We start from the raw sequence: 21,461 nt of genomic DNA, 5'->3' as shown, positions 1-21,461 counted from the left end.
GAGACTTACATACTTGGAAAAATTTAAGGTCCCAGAACTGTTTAGAGCTTTATGTACTAAAAGCAACACTTTTTAATGTGACTCAATAGCAGATTGACAGCCAGTATAGCTCTTTTAGCACAGATAAACTATTGATACCATAACAACTCTCTGCTGGAACCCAGTTTCTGTATCCTATATTATTGTAGGTTCCAGATAAGTACAAAAAGCAGACTTATTGCAATTTTTAGATTACTAACATTTGACTTATTGTAGCAAATTATTTCTGTCCAAAAGTGGTGCAGTTGATGTATAGCCTAAGCTTGAAAGGGTTGTAGGAGCACCCCATAAAGTGTGAAACTCCAAGCATAGCAGGGAATTCCTTCGTTTTTGGATTTAGAAACGTTCTTCTTCCATCTTTGTTTATGCTTTCCACCCCCCAGCTTGGTGGGTTCAAGTTGCCTTGATTTAGAGATATTTAGCTTTGTGTCATCAATACAAGTGATGTCTTGCTTTGGATCCCCAGTGACCACGCCCAGATGGGTCTTAAAACTAAGCCTGTTAGAAAACAGTTCTATGGTTTTCCAATGTTATTCTCTCAGATAGGGGCAGAAGCTGTTTCAGAGCTGCCATGATTGATGGCATTAAAAGCTGCTGAACGATCAAGTAAGCACTCCCTCCTTCATCAGGTCACTAAAGTTGGATGCTGTCCTCAGACTGGAGGAGATAATCATTATTTTCCCCAAATGTTTAGAGTTGAATCAGCAGCTGCTTCTTAATCACCTTGTGTCAAATGGGGTAATTCTCATTGGTGCAGGTGTGATATAGATAGCAATAAGAAAAAGGTTGGTTCAGTTTAAAGTTAGAAATAAAGAGCCGTTTTGGATCCCAACTCCGAGCTATTTTGTAAAGAATCCAGATGACGACAATCAAAGCTCCAAAACTAATGTGTTCAGATGTAAAGAGACTGCTGTATCTAGATTTCATTTCTATTAAATAATATTTTCACTGTGTGAATAGATATTCACCCCACATTATTTGAGCTTGCAAATGATGGCACAAACCTATTTATTTATTTATTTATTTATTTATTTATTTATTTTTCACAGTTCTTAATGCCCATCTCTCTCAGAGAAGGGCTCTGGTCAGCGTACATTATAATCAATAAAGCATTACAACCAAAATAATTTTTAAAATATAAAGCAACATTATAAAAATACAAAAGATAGAGAGTTCCAAGATAGCAGTTGTTAGTATATATGGGGGGGGGGGTTTTCACATTGGGACAACCAGGTGCATGGTTTTGTGAGCCTCCGTGTCCTCCGTTAGACCCCTTCGCAGAAAGCCAAGAGATTGGGAGCATGTTTTCATAGAAAAGTTGACTATATAAAAATGTATTTATGGAGATTCTCGTCATCCAGATTATAGTTATCTCAAAGGTGTTTTTTTTAAAAAAAGACAACTAGACTGTTTTTGAGGAAGAAGATGACATTTTGCTTCTCATCCAAGAAGTTTCATCAATTGAAAACATACAGACATAAAAAGACATATGCACGCTTTTTAAGGCATGGAAGCTATGAAAGAAGGATAATTCAAAGTACGCCCATTCATCATGTTTTGAAATGATTTTTTTTCCTGCACATGAGCTCAATATGTACTCTAAAACAAAAATAAGAAAACTATGCTAACACCAACTAAATTCCTCCATTACAGGGAGGTCAGCTCTGTGGCATGGGCTTTTTTGTTTGGTAGCTACACAGTTTGCTTTTGGTAGTTGACTTTTTTTGCCTGTGAAGGTGAGACAGTGCAGCAAGCCTTCTTATTTCTACTTCCCTTAAATTTCTCATCAGGGTCTTGTCTTTCTTCTTTCTGGTTTTAATTCATTTTTAAGCCAATTAGAATTTTAGTTGTCATTATTGTCTGGTTTGTTTTTAATCATACAGAAAATAGAATGGAAAAATGTTCTCTGTTTTAAGAATAACTCTTTTCTAGACTTTTAAATTTAATGTTTGCATTTGTTTTTAGTTTTTCATTTGTAGTCTATATACAGATACTCTGAGTTATCTTGGTGGCTGAGCTGAGTAGAAAGGAAGGCTACCAATCAAAATGATGAATAAAACCTACTTAATGAATTGGAACAATTTTGCACATACTACTGTTCTTCCCAAACCTGAGGCATTCCAGGTATCTTGGAATCAGAATTCAGAAGGGAGTTTGTCCAATTATTAAAATTGTTTTGATCTCAAATATTAACATTTAAGTTCTTGCAATCAAATAATCAAATTTACTAAATAAAGAAAACACTGTATTTTAATCTTGGGGAACAACTCCAAGCTCTGTTATCTACAATTTCAAGAGGGCAAACTTTAAACTTTGTAAACTTGTAAACAAGTAATAAAAACTTGGTGCCAATCGTGTATTTTATGCAATGAGAAAAGCCATTTCCTCAAAAAAGTTAGGTGGCTTCCTGCTAAAAGAAGATCACAGTTCTTCATGGAAGTAAACCTCACTGAATATAACAGGACTTCTGAGTAAACAGATGAATAAACAGGCATAATTCATCATTACAACATTTCCACCATACTGCACACTTTTCATTAAAGCTCAAAAGCCCTTCACATGATAAACATAATTAGGTCCAGTAAATTTATTTTCCATTTAAACCTGAAAATGTGCCTTAAAAACTGTAGCAAGTCAGTATCTGAATCTATAATTACCGAACTTTTCTAACTAGAATCAACTGTTAACTAAGCCTTGTAGTTTGCTGATTTTAATTAACATTTGTTTAAACAAGGCTGATAATCAGTTATTCCTAAAGTGTTCTATAATAGCTTTGATTAAGAGAGGCTTTCTCCTCTAATGATCACCAGCTCTGAGGTCTTTCTAAAAGAGTTAAAATTCAAGACTAAAATTTATCAACAGATACTTCATATGTCTTGATGAGAGCTACATCTTCTGTAGACGTAGACAGATGTTGGGAGAAGAAAGCAGGGAAGGGTAATTCCCATCATGATATGTTTGTGAGGTTATCCAAGGCATCGGGATGAACACTGATGGAAAAGCCTGTTTCAGAAAGCAATATTATTGTCAGTGGGAAAAGGAAGAAGAAGAAGAAGAAGAAGAAGAAGAAGAAGAAGAAGAAGAAGAAGAAGAAGAAGAAGAAGAAGAGGAGGAGGAGGAGGAGGAGGAGGAGGAGGAGGAGGAGGAGGAGGAGGAGGAGGAGGAGGAGGAGGAGGAGGAGGAGGAGGAGGAGGAGGAGGAGGAGGAGGAGGAGGAGGAATAATGACCAGTTTTGACTGTTTTACTACAACAGTTGATATGATATTTTTGTGCCCAAGAACAAAGGTAAAGCCATGTAGCATCCCTACATTTTTATCACAAAAGTAAAATCAAAGCAACATTGAAGAAAGAGAATGACCTATTTATTTATTTAGCATGTAGTGGAAGAAAGAGAAAGATAATACACATACACACAGATAGAGAAGAGAAGAGAAGAAGAGAAAAGAAGCAAGTTCATACTGCCTTATCATCACTGAGCTGATAAAGGGACTTACTTCGGAGCATGACTCTGCCAAAAACAGTGTGATCTCTGTCCAAAGTGCTGCAGTTCCAACGATGGTGACGGAATTGGTGTTGGCATTCCCGAATCCACTCTTTAGCTCCTTCACCTATGGATTGCATGATATCTGGGTAACTCTGGCACAAGTGCCGCTGTTTGTTGACTAGTCCTGGTATGTTATCACAGATCACCCTTGTGCCCAGGGCCCCAATATACCTGTAGAGATATAAATAATGTGTGTGAAATAATCAGAACTTAATATTTCACAAAACAGTTAATGCTATTAATGAATGAAATGAATAGGTACTACAGACTTCCTTAATACTTTCATTTTCTTTCTCAGACTGGCACAAACTACTCATAGTTTTCTGTCCATACACATTTCTCTACTGCTATGTATCCCACTTTTTTACACTGCATAAAGATAAATGTAAATATACCAACACTAAAGTAGTTAAAAATGTATGAATATACATATTTATCTAGTTAACAAGACAATCATCTACATCAACAACAAAATATTTTGCAATGGCAATAGAGAAAACTTTAAAAAGGTAATGTTTTGAAATCCATATGTAGACTGATATCTTTAAATGTTTGTTAACAACAAGATTATTCAAGATTATGTCAATCTTTAATTCCACATGATATTATCATTGCCAGGCTGAAAGTGTGATAGTACTTTCATGAACTGGATCCATAAATGGTTGGCTAACCAAATGCTCAGAAAGTCAGCATTCATGGCTCTATATCAGGATGCAAAGCATTAATAGTGGGTTTCTGCAGGTCTCATTTTTAATGAAATGCTTACATCTCTTGATATTTGAAAAGGAAATGAGGTCAATGATTTTTGACTTCTCTTCCCAGAGAATATATGGGTTTTGCCCTTAATAAGCAAATGCATTGTATTATGTTATGATGTTATGTCATGCCATTTCTATAGTAAATTAATACTATAAGATCTAACTCTAGTACTCTGGATTTCTTAAAGAACAATATTTTATTTTTAGTACATATTTAGTTCAAGAGCATTCTATTATCAGCCTAGCTTCAGCTCTCACTCTTTCAAGTTGACATTGTAGCAAGTAGAGCAAGCAAATATTTTCATATATTAAGTATCTGAATGATTCTTCCAAAGGGAACAAAAACTTCGTGTGTGACAAGATGTGTTCTGACTTGGATTTGAATTGCTAACATGTTAATTTTATACTGAATGGTTAAATAACAGGAGATTGCTAACAGTTTTGTACAGCTTAGACACAAAATTATCCCAGGTTAACATCCCAGGTCAAAACAACATGTATCTCTTTGATAAATTGATGTTGTTGGAAGCCAAACAAGTTAAAGAGCAACATTTTACAACAGTGTTAAAAAGCAAAGTATCCAGGTGCACCTGGACTATAACAGTGGGTTTTAAAAGGCACCATTTTTCCTGTGTATTTAAGATTCTGCAAATTCATTGTGCTTAAGAAAGCTTAAGAAATTCCAAAGTTATGAGCCAACCATCCTAATATTAGATTTTTTAAAAACCCTTATTTTAATGGGTTGCTTCAATTTGAGTCTTCGGGCTGCAATGGTAAAAAATGTGGCTTTTGTTTTATAGAAAAATTGGATGAAATGTTCTTACATGTGACAGAAACGAGACCACCAAATAAAATATAATAAATTTCACAATGTATTATCACATTGCTCCATAAGTTTGTCTCCACATGGAAAGAGCTTGTTTATGACTAGTTACTTACACAGCTCATTGCATGGAGATTGCCTTAATGTTTCTTGCTAACAGTTCTGAAAGATACTCTATCTTTCAGTTAGGGTTTGAAACTGAATCAAGAATTTCTTGCCACTTTGCCAGATATGTTTTCCATTCAGGGACTATCCACTTACCAGTAGTTCTTAAGAAATTGTGATACATTGTATAACACAGTCTTAGGAAAAGTTATTTGGCGCTAAAAACCTGAGTAAATTAGGACTTTTTCCGGAGATATTGTACATGTGATTCCTGATTTAGATTAATAAATCTTCATTGTTTTGTTTGTTGTTAGTGTTCTCTAGACTTACATATAAAAGATGTGAATGTCTCCCACTGAGGATTTTAAAATTGTTAATAAATAAATAAATGAAAAATAAACAGTTGTGTCAAGTATGGAATTCTCCACATCAATCAAATAACTTTTTTTCACACCAGACAGAAAGTAATATTGTTATAATCATTTTTTAATGTGTAAGGCTATCATACTACATATCCCCAAAGCTGCATTTCTGGCTGGAAAAAAAAGAGTCTTCGGTAGAGTTCAAATGTTTTGAGTTCCTAGACTGGAATTAAGACCCTCCCTTTAAGGATAATAATAAAAAAGGGCTATATGGCTATATTTCACTGTCTCCCACACCATCTGCTATCGTTTGTATTAGTCATGAAGATAGCTCACATCCTTATGAAAGATCTGTGAATACAGACAAAGTCCCATTATTTTTCTCCTTTTAAAATATTTTGTTTCAACTCTGAGAAGAAGTTGAGGTCATCTAGGGCTGGCATGGTGGATGATAAACATTGCTCCCCACATCCTTGGCAAATGAGATCTATTTTGGCTAACAAACATTATTTTCACAAGCTGGCTGATCAACCGCTCAAGAGAAAAGACAGGATACAAGAGGCATTAGAAGAAAGTCTGTTGTCAAATGTGAGGCAAAACATGGAGTATGTAGGAAAAAGTAAGGAATCATGAAATTCAGTCATGACCTTAGGAAAAGAAGCTTAATGCAACAACTCCATAGTTTCTTTGGACCAGGCTCTATTGCATAATGGTAGGAAGAGAATGTTTTCTTGATTCTTTGGCTCCAGGTCAGTAAAAGCTAGATTGACCCTATTATACCACGGACTTAGTGGGAACTTACCACAAAGTGTGTATGAAAGAACTTGAAAAGAAGATTGCCTATGATGTCCTGCCAAGTGATATGGAGAATTTTGTTATTCCCTAGCTTCCAGACTGCCTGTAAATGTGTGGTAAAATTCTCACCACTTAGAAAAATGTCAGACACACACGTGGTTACATGTGTGCTATGGAAAACTATTCTGGTGAATGGATGTTTTCAGCCAACCGCAGCCATGGCTAAAATTGCAGAGCCCCTTGTTCTTCTATGACCTAGAAAAACCAAGATGGAACTCCTGGTTCCATCCATAAGTCAGAGTAAAAATTAGTTTTAATTTAAGTAACAGAGAAGAACTTTGGAAATTATGAGGCCTCTGGAAATAAAAGTGATCTTCCTCTAATATTTCTAATTATTTTATAAATGATTAAGATATGGGATAAGTTGCTTCTGTATTGATACTTTTTTTCCCAGCTATTCACTCTGCATTCAGGAATCCACATGATATCATTAAGGAATACGAAACCATTGCCCTGAAATGATGGAAACAGCAATCTTTTCAATAGTTTTCTAATGCAAAGAAACTAGATCTAGAAACTTCAAAACTGTCTGCTAGAAAGTACGTTTAAACCCTGAAAACACAACTGGCAGTGCTGCTCCCACCTATTTATTTATTGTTTGCTTCATTTTGATTTATCTGCTTAGGTTTCTGTATTTTTAGAATTGTGTTTAAATACTCTTTAAATAATTTCATAATATAGTACCTATAAAAGTAAGGTGCATAAACATGTAGCTATTTTTATTTTTTAAACTTTTTTTTAAAAAAAATTAACCCGAGGGAGAGAAACTATTTTAACTCTGCAGGCGACTTTTCATTCCCTTTCACAATGAAAATAAATCCATTCTTCTGGCACTAAAAGATGCCTATTCTTCTTTTTCTGTACAATTATTAAGCTATTGAAACAAGATTTTGGCTTGTCAGCTCCCTTTGCTCCATGCTGCCTATAGATTTAGAAGCCTATAGAAAAATGCATAGTTTAACCCAGTATTTCTCAGCTTTGGCAACCTTAATATGGATTTCCAGAATTCCCTAGACAGCAGAGCATAATGGCAGCTGCTTGTCATTTGGCAACTCTGAATTTTCTCTTGTCTGTAAACACTTTTTTCCTATCTAAGGTTTCTTGATTTATCTTAAATATAAAGGTAAAGGTTCCCCTTGCACATATGTGCTAGTCATTCCTGACTCTAGGGGGCAGGGCTCATCTCCGGTTCAAAGCTGAAGAACTAGTGCTGTCCAAAGACGTCTCCATGGTCATATGGCCCACATGACTAAACACCGAAGGTGCACGGAATGCTGTTACCTTCCCACCAAAGGTGGTTTCTTTTTTTTCTACTTGCATTTTTACATGCTTTTGAACTGCTACGTTGGCAGAAGCTGGGACAAGTAACGGGAGCTCACTCAGTTACGCGGTGCTAGGGATTCAAACCACTGAACAGCTCAGCATCTTAGTCTCTGAGCCACTGTTTCCCCCTTGATTTCTCTTACAACAGTCTATTTACCAATGTCTCCTCAGCCTCTTTTGTCTCTTCCATTACTCAGTTCTTTGTTTACAGTAATTTGTTTTATGTCTGTCATTCTTCACTTATTCTGACTTTCATATCTATTTTTCTTCAAATTTCTTCAGTTTCAGTATTTTGCCTTCTTTCTCCACCTCCATTTTTTCTTTTAATGACATAGCATCTCTTATCTCAAAACAATAGCTCTTCTTCAATTGTCTTCCTTCCCTTATGTTCCCATACAGCCAAATATACTTTTCCATGCTACAACATGCTTCAGCACATACATGCAGAATCTAAAACCAAAAAAATCCTTATTCAATTATGTGCAAGTGAACACTTATTTCATTGATAACTTTATCATTTAAAACTAATTTGACTGAATTCTTTAAGCAGGTAGCAACTTTAAACTGTGGATGAAATTTCCAAGCACTGAAATAATCCATTTGGTAGATACATTTGGACATTTTCTCTTTATACAAAGTTCATTATAAATAACGCTTGAAATATTTATTTTGCTCTTACTTAAAGAATATTAGAATATTCTGCTATATTTGTGTTCTTGAGCTAACTTTCTCCCTTGAAATACATGTGACACACCTCTTAGAAAGATTATTTCATTTGTGTCTTCGTAATAGTACATAAAAACATGTCTGTTCATGTATCCGTTGAAAATGTCATACCAGTGAGAACAATATTTTCACCCATGCTTGTGCTGAAGGACACACAAGTCTGAATTGATTCAGTCCCAGAAATGCTTAAAATTCTAGGTATGTGGAATCCAAATATTCTGCTTTGTGTCTTCAATGAATATCTATCCAGAATCATTAAGCATATGTCCTTCCTACCCATTCATCAGGTTGATCTTGGGATCATCAGTTAATTTGACTGGAGTTACTGGGGAAGTAGAATAAATCAGTAGCAACCCCAAATGTCTTGGGTTTACTATGAAAAATATGAAGAAGCCATGATGGACTTATCTTTTTCTCACTGAGAATATGAACAGTCCACAATCTTTCTCTTTCATTATAATAGCTCTTTTCTGAATGACAGATAACCTTAACTGAGTAATTAATGCAGACTTAGGGTCACTCTTTTTTTTCTGTCTAGTTCATGTTGTAATGGATGTTACAAAGGTAACATTAAATATAATGTTAGAAGATCATATTATCAATCTCAATCTATGGTAGCTTGGAGGAAAAAAAGATAAAAATTGCCATTATTCTCTGTACTGAATGCTGATGGTTTAAATTACTTCTTCCAACTTTTATCATTCGTTGATCTTTTCAAGCTTTGTCTTATAACTGGCTATCTCTATAGCACCAATTCAACTTATCATCTCATCTCATTCTTAGATGGTTTGTTTACCAAGCAGAAATGGGAAGTCCTGACACAGGAGCATCTGTGCAATTCAAAAACTGTTTGACACGAGTGGGTGAAGACCAACTTTGAAACATTTTTTAAAGTTTGGGAGATGGCATCCACAGGTTATTGACAATATATTACAGGGGTAACTGTTTCCTGTGCTGAAACATGAACATATGAGGTTCAGAGGCAGAACCTCCCAATGGCACAATTTTAAATCATATATTATTATTATTATTATTATTATTATTATTATTATTATTATTATTATTATTATTATTATTATTATTATTATCATCATCATCATCATCATCATCATCATCATCATCATCATCTATATTGTACCTATGGAGCCAATGATTTCAACATTTGTCCGCTTTTACTGCCAAGGGTCTCAATTGAGGCAAATATTATTTTAAGGATAAAGCTGAGAAAGAGAATATAGAAAGGTCACTGATTGCTTTCTTTTCCTGCAGTCCACTGTGCCAACAAAGTCCTACTTCCAAAGCGCCAGCTTCACGCTGTGCGAGATGATTACTGTCTGCAGAGACAGGCCAAAATAACTTAAAAGACCTGTTCAGGCATTGCTTTGCATTAGAAGACCTGTTCCGTATCTGCCTGTATGTGGGCATAAAGACCCAATCAGGAATTAGAAACACTACCAGTTGCGGTCTAGAAGTGCTTGCATATGGCACAGTGCAGAAATGTACCAAAAGAGGAAATATAAAAACTACTAAATATTTTTTCCTGATCTAAATGGATATATGTTTTTATGTGATGCACCAAAAATAATCAGATTTAAGTTGCAATAGATATGCACAATATAAGGTCCATAAATTGATCAAGGCCTTTGGAAGAATTCTAATATCCATGGATTATCATTTCAAATTCCTTTGTAGGAAACCAAGACAATCAAAAGCAGGAATTGAAATGGGGAATATTATGTGTGTTCCACACTTTCCCAGCCTTTCCCCTTGCATTCAGAAAGTTCTGATGGAGCTAGCTTTTCTTTGCCTTGCTGCTGATGCATTCAAATATCTCTCTTGTTGTGTGCCTGTCAGAGAAAGTAGACGATCTGTAATGTAAAAATGGAGACAGGAGGATAAAACAGATCAAATAGAAAGGGAACTGAAAGAGTAGAAAGCATGCCTAGTCTTTTACTATTCCTGCTCTCTGGAATGATCTCCCCCTTCCTGAAAAGATTTGTGCAACTCCCACACTTCTGTAATTCAGGAAACTATTGAAGACATGGGTGTTCTCTCTGTTATGAGGGAGAACATAACTTTGGGGGCCAATTTTTGTTCTTTTGCTTGTTTTGTTTTGAATTCATTCCCCCTCTCTCTCTCTCTCTCTCTCTCTCTCTCTCTCTCTCTCTCTCTCTCTCTCTCTCTCTCTCTCTCTCTCTCTCTCTCTCTCTCTCTCTCTCTCTCTCTCTCTCTCTCTCTCTCTCTCTCTCTCTCTCATCTTCTTAGCTACATATTGTATATTCTTAGCAGCAAGCTGCCCAGAATCGTTTTGGATTTGGAGCCTTATAAATTAATAATTTAAAAAATTAAAATAAAATGTGAAATTTGAGGGGGTGAAGAATAATTGAGGTAGGAGTTGAAGAAAATTTAGAGAATTAGAGACTGACGATATATAAGAATGAATAGAAAATGATAAATTGAAATGTCCTTTTTGATTGATTACCATAATCCTCTGTAGTCAATATAAATTTTAAAAAATGATACCTCAACAATAGCTTTCCTCGAGAGATAAAAGAAAAAAATATTCGTTGTTAGCGAAGAAAGTATACCAGAAAGGGATTTGGTTCAGATGGCTTCTCCCAGAAGGTATGTTGATATTCTGGGAGGACACTAGAGTTAGAATTAACACAACCATGGAGGCGGAGGTCTTCATGGAAGAAAACAGAGTGCTCCTAGATAAAACCAATGACACCACACGGGATACACAAGACACAGGAGGTGCCGGAGCTTTGCTGGAGGGGGGAGAAGAGGCAACACTGAGAAAACTTAGATCACAAAAGTGAATTAGAAAAATAATGCAATTGCTAATACAGAGAATTTTTTCTATTTGATATAAAATAGATTGAAATTATTTGAAGATATAAGGTAAAAATATGCTGTCAAAGTATTGCTAAGTAGTGAATACTTAATGTATTAATAAGTGAAAGTTATGAGAATTGGGGGGATGCCATTTCCTGCATAATGTAGCTGTCAAAATTTGTAACTTCATCCACCATCCCCTTTCCTGAAATTTTCTGTAAAACCAATAAAATTTTTTTACAAAAAACAAAAACAAAAAACAATAGCTTTCCTCAAAATGACAAGACTGCTATGAAAGGGATGGAAGCGTAAGAGTAGAAAAGACCACAATATGAAGAGGTATTGCCAAACTGTCCCTCTTATAAGATGCATTTGGTCCCTTCCTGATTTCAAAGTGTTATTGATGGATAGAATTCTGGGTTCTGAATTCTTCACACAAATCCTTGCCAACATTCTGGGCTCTGCAAACTCCAGTGGAACAATAGGAGCAGCGTGTTTAGCAGAATCCCTGCTGCTAAATAATGTTTAAGCAGTTGGACGTTCTTAATGAAGTTGAAATGGTTTGGGAGAAATTTCTGTATCATACATTACATGTGACTTTGTTTTGTTACTGTTTATACTAAATTTTGCAGGTGCCTGAAATACCTGCTTGCCAGAAATAAAATGGGATGGGGAGGGGAAACAGCTGGAACTATTGTTATCCATGGCTTTAATTACTCAATGATTTTTTGAAAAAAAATAATAATGCCCAGAAATGTTCTCTGTTCTTTATTACTATTTTTTTGTTTTTGGACTGGATTCACTATTGAGTGGTTTCAGGGTTGAATTCAAAGTAAACATTACATGCAAATTATGAATCATGCATCTCAGCAAATAGCCTAGCATTTACAGCTTTCATTTGACAAAGATGTTAGCCATAGAATGGTTATTTAACCAAATAGGCTGAACCCGCAAAGAAACTGATTGGTAGAACTCAGAATGGTCACAGATGAATCAATGCAAACTGTCATGGCATGTGCATGATAAAGTTATCATAAAATATTATTTGCATCACAATAATTAATGCAGAACATAAATTGCAACATTTGCATCATTACATTATTTATTTTCTTTCCTTTCTATTTCTAGACTGCTATTTACTTATTCAATTTTTATAGCCATACTTCTTATTTATGAGACCCTGGGCAGCCCAGAACAATTAAAAACTAAAGTGAGAATACAAATATAAATAAATGCAATAAATATACAACCATATTAAAACCATCACTAAAAGCTCAGTTAAACAGAAAACATAATCACAGCAGTGGATACAATCACACATCCCATTCAGTACAACTACTGAAAGGGCTCTACTACTAGAGTCCCCAGCCTGGCGACACTGTTATTCCTTAGATGACAGGACCCATAACATGCTTCTCCTTTTGGATCTGATGGGATGGGTAATTTAAATGGAAAGAGATGGCTCCTCAAACATCCTGATGTCATAGAATGTAGAGCTTTATACATCATTACCAGCACTTTGAATTGCATCTGGAAGCATGCCGGTAGTCAATACAACTCAAGGAGTGCACATAACTGCCCACACTGCTGCATTTTGGACCAGATGCAGATTCTACATTCTCATCAAGGCCAGTCCCATGTATAGCACATTAAATGATCCATTCAAGAGACAACCTAGGCATGAGGGACTGAGAGCAGAGCCTCCTGATTCAGGAAATGGCGCAACTGGTGCCTAACATGAAATTGTACAAAGGCCCTCCTAGCCAGAATTTTCACCTACACTTCAAGCAGGAGTTCCAGATTCCACACACAATCTGTTTGAGGCAGAGCTACCCCATTCATGACAAAAAATGATAAGTCCCTGGAAGTTCCCAAAGCCACTCAGTTTTTCTAGAGTTGAGCTGAAATCTGCTGTTCCCTATACACAGTTGTGGGTTTCTGCCGGTTTGCACCGGCTCCAGAGAACCGGATGGTGAAAGTTACTGATCTGGTGAGAGGAGGTTCGACCGGTGGACCCGGAAGTAACTTCCGGAACGCCTGCCCCAGCCCTGTCGCTTGCTTGCTACCCCACCGCCCGTCCGCACTATCCTAGCCCAATTCGGTGTCAAGTCAAATGTGTGGTAGCTTTCTACTGGATTTCCCTCTGTCCTGCCTCTTCAGATCTCCCAAGATTCTTTCCCCAGTGTGCGATAGCTTTCTACTGGATTCCTCTCTGTCTTGCCTCCTCTGATTTCCCAAGGTTTTTTCCCCAGCGTGCGATAGCTTTCTACTGGATTTTCCTCTGTCTTGCCTCCCCTGATCTCCCAAGGTTCTTTCCCCAGTGTGCGATAGCTTTCTACTGGATTCCCCTCTGTCTTGCCTCCTCCGATCTCCCAAGGTTCTTTCCCCAGTGTGCGATAGCTTTCTACTGGATTCTCCTCTGTCTTGCCTCCTCTGATCTCCCAAGGTTCTTTCCCCAGCATGCGATAGTTTTCCACTGGATTCTCCTCTGTCCTGCCTTCTCCAATCTCCCTAATTTCGGCCCTTAATCCTCCAGTTGTCTATTTTTCCTCTCTTCTCTCCCCTTCATAGGAGTCCCAAAAATTTTGCCACATGGCTTGGGGAGTGGTGGTCATGTGACTGAGTGTGTATGAGTGATGTCAAGTTGGCCATACCCGCCCGGTCACATGACTGCCAAGCCACACCCACAAAATAGGCCACACCCACAGAATAGGTTCTAAAAAAATTTGAAGCCCACCACTGCCTATACAACACCCCACAGCTTTCAGACACAAGACATGATGTAAACAGCATTGCTTAGTTTTCTGGGGATGTAGATGTAAAGCTAGAAATCCTCAATGTTGATGTTAACTTACTCAGTGGTGATAGAAGGTCTCACCCAGTACCTTCATGTAGATATTAAACAATGAGTGAAGGATCCTTTGTGCTCTATAAGCTTGTTTGTTTTCATTTTGATGTTTCATTACTCAAACTAAGTAACATCATCAGTGATAGATAGCATGCAAATGAGAAAAATTGCCTGCAGTCACACTTCGACCAAAGAACAACTTTTCTTCCTATGCGAATGCCTACAACAGCATGCCTTACCTACCAGTGTCAGATACAAACCTCCAATCAACTGTACAACTGGATGGAAAAAAGGTCAAAAAAGAGATAAAAAAAAGACTAGCACTGATGATGTTACCTAGTTTGGATAATGAAATGTCTTCACGAAAACAAGCAAGCTCAGAGAGCATCAAGGATCCCTCATTTCAACCCATTTCAACCCTGAGCTACAAATATTGGAGTGAAGAGAATACCAAACCTTGTAGCACCCTGCAAAGTGTTCTCACCTTTCTATTAACACCTACTGGAACTGGCTTTAGAGCAAGAAGTACTAGAAGAATACAGTTGCCATACACACTCAACCCCAAAGCTGATCCAGAAGGATATCATGGTTGATGATACCAGAGACTATTGAGAAATTAAGAACAAGGATATTGTTCCTTAAGAGGTGGAGAGGTCATTCCCTCTCTCAAGGAAGAATTCACCGCTGTCCGAATCCAGCCACATATCATCTCCTGAGAAGCTTCCACCAGCCATGACGGATATATCTAATACTGTTCACATGGATGAGCTCCCTTTTGATAGAGTCAGCTTACGTTTTTACATGTCTGTAAATGTCAAAGGTTATGCAAGAAACAAGATTTCAAGGATAACTTTTGGCTTGGCCATTGGTCTCAACGTGCAGCTTGTGCTTCAACTCAGGGAAAACTGTCCAAAAAGTACTTTTTATTCATTTCATGTGAAATTTCTAACTTACTATATCTCAAACTCAAAATCTTTTGTAAAACTCTACTTCTGATGCATAGATGTACTGTAAAAGGTGGAAACAACATGGGGGGAGGATAAATTATAAGTGTTTAGTTAAGTGGAGCCAGTGTAGTGTTTAAGGCACCAAGGTAGAAACTGAGAGATTACATGTTCTAATTCTACCTTAGCTCCCTAATCATCTTTGTTGTTCTTTTCTGCACTCTTTCCAGAGTCTCAACATATTTTTTATAATATGGTGATCATATAATATCTGAATCCTGTTCCTGCTGTTTTCATTCTATATAATATCCCACTCCCATTTCATACCACTGGCAAGGAATTAAACAAATAATGGCTACAAGTATAAAAAGAAGACCTGATATGGAAGAAATATTATTAGAGGTAACTCAGTTTTATAATACTGTAGTACATTCCTCACCTAATCTAAATATAATGTGTGAAGCCCAGAGGTACAAAAATATAGAAAACATATTCAGCATTATAAAGGAATGATTATTTGCAGCTGAATCATCCCTGTGTGAATATCCCATGACATCTTCAGCACCAAACCAAGAAACTGAGAGACAACCCATGTCAGAGGCAACATCTCAAAGAATGAGGCATGACCTAACAACTCCTTTCCCTACACCCAGAGAAGAGACATTGGGATGGCAAGCTCTGTTAGCTGGTGCTAAAACCTCTTACCCTGAACAAGTTCCTCAGGAGTCTACATAGGACTTAGATGGGACTCCCCTACTTTTAAAGAAGGCCAATCCATGGCAACAACCAGACAACTTCCCTTTGTATAAATCAAGTTTCCTGATGAGCTGCAAAAGATGACCCACTTTCCCTTATAATATAACTGGAATATAGCGGTTTGGTCTGTTCCATCAAAAGACCAACTCTTTTTTGACTATATATCACAATTTGACCTCCTCTTCATACAGGAAACCCGGGCCTCCGCCGAGATAGTTAGATGGTTATTGGGTTAACTCAATCCTGGCTGTCCCAGACAGGGTGCTGGTGGGAAGCTAAAGAGGGTATTGTGACATTAGTTAATATATCCTTGTAATTTAAATGTGTATCACTGCCACCTTTCCAGCTATGGGTTGTGACTATCTTACTCTCATTTAAACAGGTGGAGATTTTGCTTTTTAATATCTATATTCTTCCACTTAATAAGAATAATGTGATCAACAACATTTGGGACAGCATAGAAGATTTTATTCTTGACTGCTCAAATACCCCAAAGCAGCAATAATTATAGGGAGGGGGACTTAAATGCTAGAATGGGACCAAATGATCAAGTGTTATTTAATCAATTTCAGATCTACTATGATGAGAATGTAACAGGAGAACCCCTGCATTCCAGACAATTTAAAGACCCCAAAGCAAATCGGGAAGGTTTGTGTGTAAGACAGATGACTGTATGTTTGGATCTTTGCATTCTTAATGAGTCCATATGGGGTGACTACCCAGCAGAATATACTTATCAGGGAGCAGGAAGAAAATCCACAGTTGATTACTGGATAATATCATATGACCTCCTGAAATTCTTACAGAAGATGGAGATAGACTCATGACTGGAAAGTGATCATGATGCAATAATCCTTACTCTCACATTACACCAGAAATCTCTAAGGGCAGGCACAGCCTACATACCCAGGTTAGAGAATCAAAATATCCAGGTAAAAATTGCAGGTAAATGGAATGACAAAAATGGTAAGGAAGTTACTAAATGGATTCTAGTTCCAGAGACCATAGAGCTACGTACATCTCTACTAAGGAATAAATTTGGAGGATCTTACTTAGACAGGTTGAAACTTTAATTTGAAATTTGAAATCAGTTCTCACTAACAGAACACTAGGTCACTCCAAAAGGTAGGTCTCAAAGAATAAAAAATGGTTCGATAGAGATTGCGTGCAACTAAAAACGATATATAATATGGAGTACAGGAAAAGTAAAAATGCCCCTTTTGAGGATCACACTCACTACTTAAAGCAGTTGAAAGCACAATATAAGACCCTTCTAAAAGAAAAGAAAAGTGTGGCTCTGAAGGAGTCTTGACATAGACTAATTACGTCAGTCAGGACAAAAATACATCCCTTTTATGGTACATCACCAGAGGATTGGGGAAACCTCCCCTACCCCCAACTAATTAGGTATCAATTCATGCCTGGGAAGAATATTTTAGGGAGCTATATACATAACCTGACTATGTAACCAAGGAGAGCCAAACTAAATTGGACCAAACTCCTTACTGGCCCCCTGTTTCACTAGAAGAGATATCCTGGTTGATTGGAGCCCTAAAGGCTAATAAGGCACCTGGTGCTGATAATGTCCTGCCAGAAATAATCAAAAAGAACGCCAGTTGGTGGGGTCCACTTTTAGCATATCTGTTTACATTTATAGATAAAACAGGCCATATGCCAAGAGATTGGGGAGTAGCAATTATCATACCAACTTATAAAAAAGGTAATAGAAATGACCCAGGCAATTATAAACCCATTAGTCTTCTGAGCAGTATTAGCAAACTGTATGCCAAACACCTAAACTATATACTTCAGGATTGGCTAATTTCAGGGGGGGATAATCAAAGATGAACAAGCCGGTTTTAGAAAAGGAAGATCTACAGTGGATCATACCTTGATACTCTACCATTTAATACAAAAATACACATATTAAAAAATCCTCTCTTTTTGTGGCATTCCTTGATTTTAAATAGTCCACTGATTCAATATCCAGGATCACCCTCTGGGAGAAATTAAAATGCACCACTATTGATAAACACCTCCTCTTCCTCATACAAAAATTGTATGCCAATTCCACCTTGAAAGTGAGTTGCAATCCACAAGGGAGTTTAACCGGCCCAGTAAGGGTACAAAAAAGGGGTACGGCAGGGTTGCATCCTGTCCCCCTCCCTTTTAACTTCTATATCAATCCCCTGATCGATCTCTTACAGAAGATCTCCATCTTCCTAACCTAGCACAATGCAAAATTCCGATTCTCTTATATGCTGCTGCTGCTATTATTTCACAAACTCCTGTAGGACTGAAGAACAATTAGGGAACACCCGGCTATTGCAGGCAAAACAAGCTGGTCCTTAACTTTGATAAATCAAAATTTTTAGTTTTTGCTAAAAGACCTAGCCAATACTCCTGGAAAATAGAAGGACATAGTTTGGAACAGGTTAAAACATTTAGATACCTTGGGATGGTTTTCCACTCACAAGGGACATGGAAGGCACACCTGGGTCATACTTTGCAAGCAGCCAATAGGTCCTCAAATGCAATTAAACACTTCTTTTACACAGATGGAGGGCAGTTAGTATCTGCTTCCTTAAAATGTTTCGAGGCCAAAACATTGGCACAAATTCTATATGGTGCACAAACAGGAATCCTTGCAAAGAAAGACTTGCTAGAAACCATACAAACCAAATTCCTGCGAGCCATCTTAGCTGCACCCAAAGGAACTCCAAATGCCCAGTTAATAATTGAAACAGGCATGCCTCAAATTCAGGTAAGAGCCTGGAAGATGATGATCATTCATTGGCTTAAAATTCACTTCTTTCCAGAGGGACTGTCCCCACTAGTGTTGACTGACAATTTTCCCTCTCCCTGGAAACAGGCAATTGATCACAAACTGGGCTCTTATGGGCTCTCACAGGTATTCTTAATGTCTCTAGGCTTTGACCAAGCAAAGCAAGTATTAATCAATAGAATGAAGGACATGGAGTTCCAAGAACTAAATAGGTTGCCTCTCCACAATAAGGACAGAATCAAACAGGGAGTGTGGGAATCGGCAAGATATCTGAATGACCTGATCTTCCCAAAACAAAGAATAGCTTTCTTCAGAGCCAGATTTAACATTTTTCCTTCAGCACTCCTCCAGGGCAGGTATAAGAGAACACCAATAGCATAACCGATTTGTATATGTGGTAAATGAGAAGTTGAAGATATCTCACATGTTCTATTACACTGTGAGCTATACAGAGTTTGTAGGTCTGAATATATTCTCCCCTTATTAGACAGATTGCCAGGAGGGGGGGGGGGGAGAGAATTTTTATGTAGGCTTTCTCCTCCAGGACACAAACCCGGCTACCATGTATGCAGTGGCAAAATTCTGTGTTGCTGCAATGTCCACAAGAAAAAAATTGGTTACAGAAGTATAGCTGTCATCTTGTACCAATTATTTGGACATATCTCTAACAATTTCTGGACCATTGTATTTACTCCCATACTTATCGGCTTTTTACCCACGTAAACCAGGGAGTGACCTGAACAATTTGAGAACAATATTATGTTATTATCCACTTTTAATGTCAATACTTTTTAAATATATTTTAATGTGAGTACTTTTTAATATATTGTAAAAATTAATGTGCATTGCTGGTCTTTGACAGTAATAAATATTTATACTATACTCCCACTCCCATGGCAAGGAATTAAACAAATAATGGCTGCAAGTATAGAAAGAAGACCTGATATGGAAGAAACCTTATTAGAGGTAACCCAGTTTTATAATACTGTAGTACATTCTTCACCTAATCTAAATATAATGTATGAAGCCCAGAGGTACAAAAAATATAGAAAACATCCCCAGCATTATAAAGGAATGATTATTTGCAGCTGAATAGCAGGACCTGGGCTTTATACGTGGTTTTGAATGGCGAATTAGACATGAAATACTGTTTGCATTTAACCTATCTAATTTCTCTGATCTATGTAGCAGCCATGGGGGAAAAGGATAAGAATTCAGATTCTAATGCACAGGAAAGATTGGTTCAACTTCTTGACAAAAGAAAATTGTACCTCCTTCCTGTGAAAACTCTAGTTGCAATTTTAAACTGGATTGCTATGTGCATGAAAGGGTTAATTTGTGCATACCAGAGTTGGAGTTGGAGTCTTCTCCCTGCCATGATTTTTATTTTAAATAAATAGAAAATAGTTGTTTAACACAACACATTTATTGCATTGTCAAGTTTGATTCTGAGATTACAGGGAAGCACTTAAAAGTTATTTCAAAACAATTGCTCCTCTTTTTCCCTGTCCTCTGTCTGCTTAGCACTTCATAAAAGAATCTACATTAGATAGCTCTAGATAAGGGAAATGCTTCATTTTTCCATTCCTTTCCTTTTTCCATGAGTGAAGCTATTATGAATGCAAATCTGGATAGGCTGGATAGCCAAGAACTTCTTCGTTACATGGCCCCTTAATGCAGGCTGCCCTTAATGCAACCCTTAAGATAACAGAAGAAAATTGTCATATGTCACCATAGTTGTTGTGTTTTTTTAAAAAATCTTGTTGTAAGAATCTTCTGGGTATTCTTCCAATAAACAAGGAGAATCCTAAATTGCCTCTTAGATAAACAAAACAATCAGACACAGCCATCTATTTACTCAGCAACATACGTTTCATTTTAAACCTCAGCAAGCATGGATTCCTGGAGAGCACACATGTTCCTCTGAGATGAATCTCAAAATATTTCAGCCATTCAACCACTCTAGGTACTTGCTATCTATTCTAGTTTATGAGATAGTAAGGAGTTTTGGGGTCCTCCTCCTCATCTTAAAACCTAGTAATATCATTTATCTTGTTCTGTTGGATTAAGAGTGAACAGAATGAAAGGAAGTCAGACAAATATATTTCAGTGAAAGTGGCAGTAAAGAAGCAGATAATTTATATGATGCATTCTTCCACACTCAGGAAGCCTATGCTCTTTGTTCTAGAAAGCAGCAGAGTTAATGGCATAGAGATGCACCAGTCAAATTGAGGGCCACCCTTGGTTTTTCAGAGAAGGCTTCACTCCAAAGAATGAATAGGAACAAAGGGAAATTAAATGTGATTACATTCAAGTCTAATTCAATAGGAATCTTTGGAGGATCAAGGCTATTAGGGCCAGGTGCAATCTTGAGTCTACATTCACCTACTCTACAACAAAAAGTGATGCTTGTGGCAGGTATCTCTCATGATTCAGCCTTCCATTCCATACATGTTATGTCTGAGTAATTATGAATCGGCCATTTTAATACTATGCAGTGCTTTTGTTCTTTTCATAGAACAAAACCAGAAGTCTATAGTTATGGTAAGAAACTATGGCAGAAAGTTTCAGAACAAGCTTAGATTCAAAGTCATCTCCAGGAATATATAGCAGAACATTCCACTGTATTTAGAAGCCAAGGACAATGTAGTATCTCACCCTTCTTTATATACAGAAGCAAATGTAATTGCCATTTTGATCTTACTTCAGTATTGAAGGATGGATACTTCCATCATACTTGAGAGTGAAAAGTGAG

At 37.1% G+C, this 21,461-nt stretch overlaps 1 protein-coding gene across 1 annotated transcript in view; it reads right to left on the bottom strand.

Moving 5' to 3' along the window:
* WNT2B (Wnt family member 2B) overlaps window positions 1-21,461 on the bottom strand; it is a 41,102-nt gene that overhangs the window by 8,264 nt on the left and 11,377 nt on the right. The window contains exon 2 of the mRNA XM_081947466.1: window positions 3,534-3,754. Coding sequence (XP_081803592.1) covers window positions 3,534-3,754 — 221 coding nt within the window. The remainder of the gene's footprint in view (window positions 1-3,533; window positions 3,755-21,461) is intronic.

Source organism: Natrix helvetica, assembly GCF_964273705.1.
Source record: "Natrix helvetica genome assembly, chromosome: 3".
In the NCBI taxonomy this organism is placed as follows: domain Eukaryota; kingdom Metazoa; phylum Chordata; class Lepidosauria; order Squamata; family Natricidae; genus Natrix; species Natrix helvetica.
This window is presented reverse-complemented; position numbering and strand designations above follow the sequence as displayed.